This window comes from Athene cunicularia, unplaced genomic scaffold (genome assembly GCF_003259725.1).
Source record: "Athene cunicularia isolate RWA unplaced genomic scaffold, athCun1 SCF_57, whole genome shotgun sequence".
Lineage (NCBI taxonomy): Eukaryota > Metazoa > Chordata > Aves > Strigiformes > Strigidae > Athene > Athene cunicularia.
The window spans coordinates 43,550-47,074 of record NW_020799487.1 but is presented as its reverse complement, the minus strand read 5'-3'; the positions used below and the strand labels follow the sequence as shown (position 1 = coordinate 47,074).

The window sequence follows — 3,525 nt, the reverse complement described above, 5'->3', positions numbered from 1 at the left end:
CGGAACGGCACCGTGGGATGCACACAGGCGCGGCTGCCGAGTTTCCCCCAGGCTCCGAGTACTCCACGAGGCTCAAAGCCCTGCTCTGGCCATATATCTTGTGTCTTCCTATATATCTGGACAAATCTTTTCTCCCTGCCTCCTATTCTGCCTGTCTTAAGGTGCAGAGAACTGTGTTGTCAGGATGCGGAATGTCCTCTTCCTTCCTCCTTGGAAAACCAACATTGTGAAAAACCCTAGGTAGGAAAAAAGTCCTGTTTGTGGGTAAAAGACTGCACCAGTTATGGTGCTTTTTCCCAGCTTTCCCACTATGGATTTCTGCTCAGCAGAGCCCTGCTCTCCCACGGGCTATAGAGCTGCAGTGCCTCCAGGTATTTTGCCGTCAGAGCACCCTGAGCAGCTCCCACTGAGCAACGGCCACCAGAGAGGAAAAACCCAAAGAGAAAAGACACTGGTTTGAAGGGCTGCTCCCTTCCTCTTAGCCCTACGTACATGACAGCTATTGAAATATGTTCAGTCTGGAGAAGAGGAGGCTGAGGGGAGACCTCCTGGCCCTCGGCAACTCCCTGCCAGGAGGGGGCAGAGAGGGGGGATGAGTCTCTGGAGCCAAGGCCCCAGCGCCAGGCCCCGAGGGAATGGCCTCAAGCTGCCCAGGGCAGGGTCAGGCTGGCTCTGAGGAAGGATTTCTGTGCAGAAGGGGCTGTTGGGCGTTGGAATGGGCTGCCCAGGGCAGGGGGGAGTCCCCGGGATCCCTGGAGGGGTTGAAGAGTCGGGCTGAGCCAGCGCTGAGGGATCTGGGGGAGTTGGGAACGGTCAGGGGGAGGGTCATGGTGGGGCTGGAGGAGCTTCAAGGGCTTTTCCAACCCAGATCATTCTGGGATTCTGTAAAATACTTCAGAAGCAGGTTTTTTTGCCTTAGGTACCATGTCATTAATTTATACTGATCTCTTTTTGAAAAAGCACGGAGGCACAGGTGCACTAAGGGTCCTGCGCTGCCTGCACCAGGTCTTCTTTAAAACTGGTCTTGCTGTGGGAAGGGAAACACAAAATCACTGAATCTCGTGAGCACTCACCTTTGTCTCAGACGCTTTCAAAAGGCTCATGACCTCGCCATCACGGGCGTAGTCCAGGGGCGTGTGTCCCATTTCGTTCTTCTGCAGGGGGTTGGCACCTGATGGCAGAAAGAAATGAATAAAATCAGGGGATGAGAGTTCAGTCTTGGGGCAGAATGAGCAGGAAACACATCTTGTGCCTCCCATCCTGGTCGATGTCCCATCCTAACCTTTGCTCCGAAGGGGATCTGGATCAAAAAAGGGACAATGTACAACCAGCGGTTACATGCACGGGTGTCCAGGGAAGAAGAAAAGGAATTGTCACTTCTAACAATTGGCCTGGCAGGGAAGAGCTGCTGTGGGGGATGAAAGCACATGGTCACCAGCAGAAAATGCAGCTTCACAAAAGCACCCGCTCCCCGTCCTGTGGGAGCCACATGGGACCATTACGGCTTCGATTGGACACGCTGCCCTTCCTCTCTGTTAGCCCAAGCCGAGCTGGCGATGGCCGTGGTCTGCTAAACAGCTGCCCCCCTGAGCCACAGGAGAGGTTTCTGGGGGAAAAGCACACTCTTCTTTAGAATTTAACTTTCACAAAAAGGCAACAGGCCCCAAAGATTGAAGTGGGGGGGAGTCAGATGGGCACCCCCCACAGAAACAAGCTCCCCCTGTCCTCTGTCCCAATCCCAGACACGCTGGGTTGCGGAAGAACGTGCGTGGTCAAACCGGTCCAGTTGCAGTGATGGGATGTATATTGAGGAAATCTTGGATGGTGCGGTCTGAGAGGGGGGCACAGGGAATAGCAGGGAAGGTCTTGGGATTAATCTCTGGCTCTCAGCACCTCAGGAGATACCTCTAAGGCACAGGGACTCGGCACTAACATCGGTGGCTCCTCGACAGCATATTGTTGCCAACCGGACACTGAAAGTTATGAAAATGAACCTTCAAATCAGTCTCAACACCACCCTGGGCTGGTCTTGAACTGACCGGCACCCCCGTCCCTCCGGCTCACTCGCCTGCAAAGCGGAGGGGATGGCGGTGCCCAGCCGCTGGGCAGGGCAGGGGGAGGCTGCCCGTGCCCCACGGTGACAAAGAGGAGCCTGAGCACTGCCCCCAAGGGGCTCAGCACCCACCTTCCGTCCCGCCACAAACCCGGGGGTGACGTGGGCACCTCGGCCCACACCGACGGGGCTGCGGGTTCCACTTGTGCAAGGCAGGAGGGAGCAGAGAGCTCCGGGAGGGCTCAATAAAAGCGAGCTGCGATCATAATATATGAGAGAAACGCGAGGCCGCTCTGCGGGTGGGAGCTGCAGAGATGAGCCATTTCTAAGCATTGGCATCAGGGATCTATATTTGCTTACAGAATGAAAAATGTGCTCCATAAACATCCGACACAGAGTAATTTCTATTGCAAGCCTTGTCATGGTGAATAAAGAATATGATCGAGACAGGTGAGATTATAAACTGCTGAGGCCGGGCTCTCAATATCTTTTAAAGAGACAGTGGTGATACCACCCCCCCACCCCGCCGCCGAACCCACCCCAGGTTCACACAGCGAGGAGGGGGGCGAGTTTCTGGCTCCTCCGAATGATGACATCCTCGGGGCCAGGCCTGCTCTCATTTCAGCTGGAGGTTGAGGGTCTGTTTGGCTTTTCCCTTCCCCTGGATCTATCAATAATGGCTATCCAATATTGGCCTAATCCCCCTGTTAATGGCTTTGACGACTTGACTAATTGCTGCAATAATTGATAGAACCCGACTCCTACAAACTGGTCGATTCCAACCTCGAGTACCGGCAGCAATAAAATATTACGCCGCAATAAATAACGGTGTCACTTCGCTTGCTAATAGAAGGTAAAAAGTGGCGACCGGTTCGTCAGCGCCCCGGCCTGACCCCCTTCCCCATCCCCACCGCCTCCCCTGCCCTCTCCCACCCCGGCAGCTGGCTGGAGCGGTGGCGGAGGGGACGCCAACCTTTGGAGACTTAATAGAAGGCAATTTGTCACCTCCCACTAGCTGTCTGTAGCCACAGATCGACACCTGGGCAACACCTCGGGCTGTGCGAGTCCGCCGCCTCCTCCCGCACCTCCCTGCTCATATTAGGAGGCCCCGGCTTATCATATTTGATAAATAGCAGCCGGGTTCACTCCCAGCATCCACGCGGCGTCGCGGCGCTGGAGCAGCTGCAGAAGGTCACTCATTGGGGAAATATGTTTCTGTCAGCGGTATCGAAAAAAGTTTAGTAGAGCGACAGGCCTCAATTTTTCAAATTTTATTAACTCCATCCTCTTAACAATTTGTCTTGAATTCCTTCAGATTCTGGATAACTGTCAATAGAGCTGGCGACACGGCGGGTGCTGGTACCCAGGTCCTCCGCTGCTGTCAGGGAGGAGATGGGGATGGCAGGAGGAGGGGGAGATGGCAGAGGGGGGGGGCTGTGACAGAAAGAGGGGAGATGGTAGGGTGGGGGACT

At 54.9% G+C, this 3,525-nt stretch overlaps 1 protein-coding gene across 1 annotated transcript in view; it reads right to left on the bottom strand.

The window, feature by feature from the left end:
- Positions 1 to 923: 923 nt before the first annotated feature.
- LOC113490885 (caseinolytic peptidase B protein homolog) overlaps positions 924 to 3,525 on the bottom strand; it is a gene marked incomplete at both ends in the record, with an annotated part of 35,375 nt that continues 32,773 nt past the window's right edge. Inside the window, 2 exons of the mRNA XM_026867497.1 lie at positions 924 to 996; positions 1,070 to 1,171. Coding sequence (XP_026723298.1) covers positions 924 to 996; positions 1,070 to 1,171 — 175 coding nt within the window. The remainder of the gene's footprint in view (positions 997 to 1,069; positions 1,172 to 3,525) is intronic.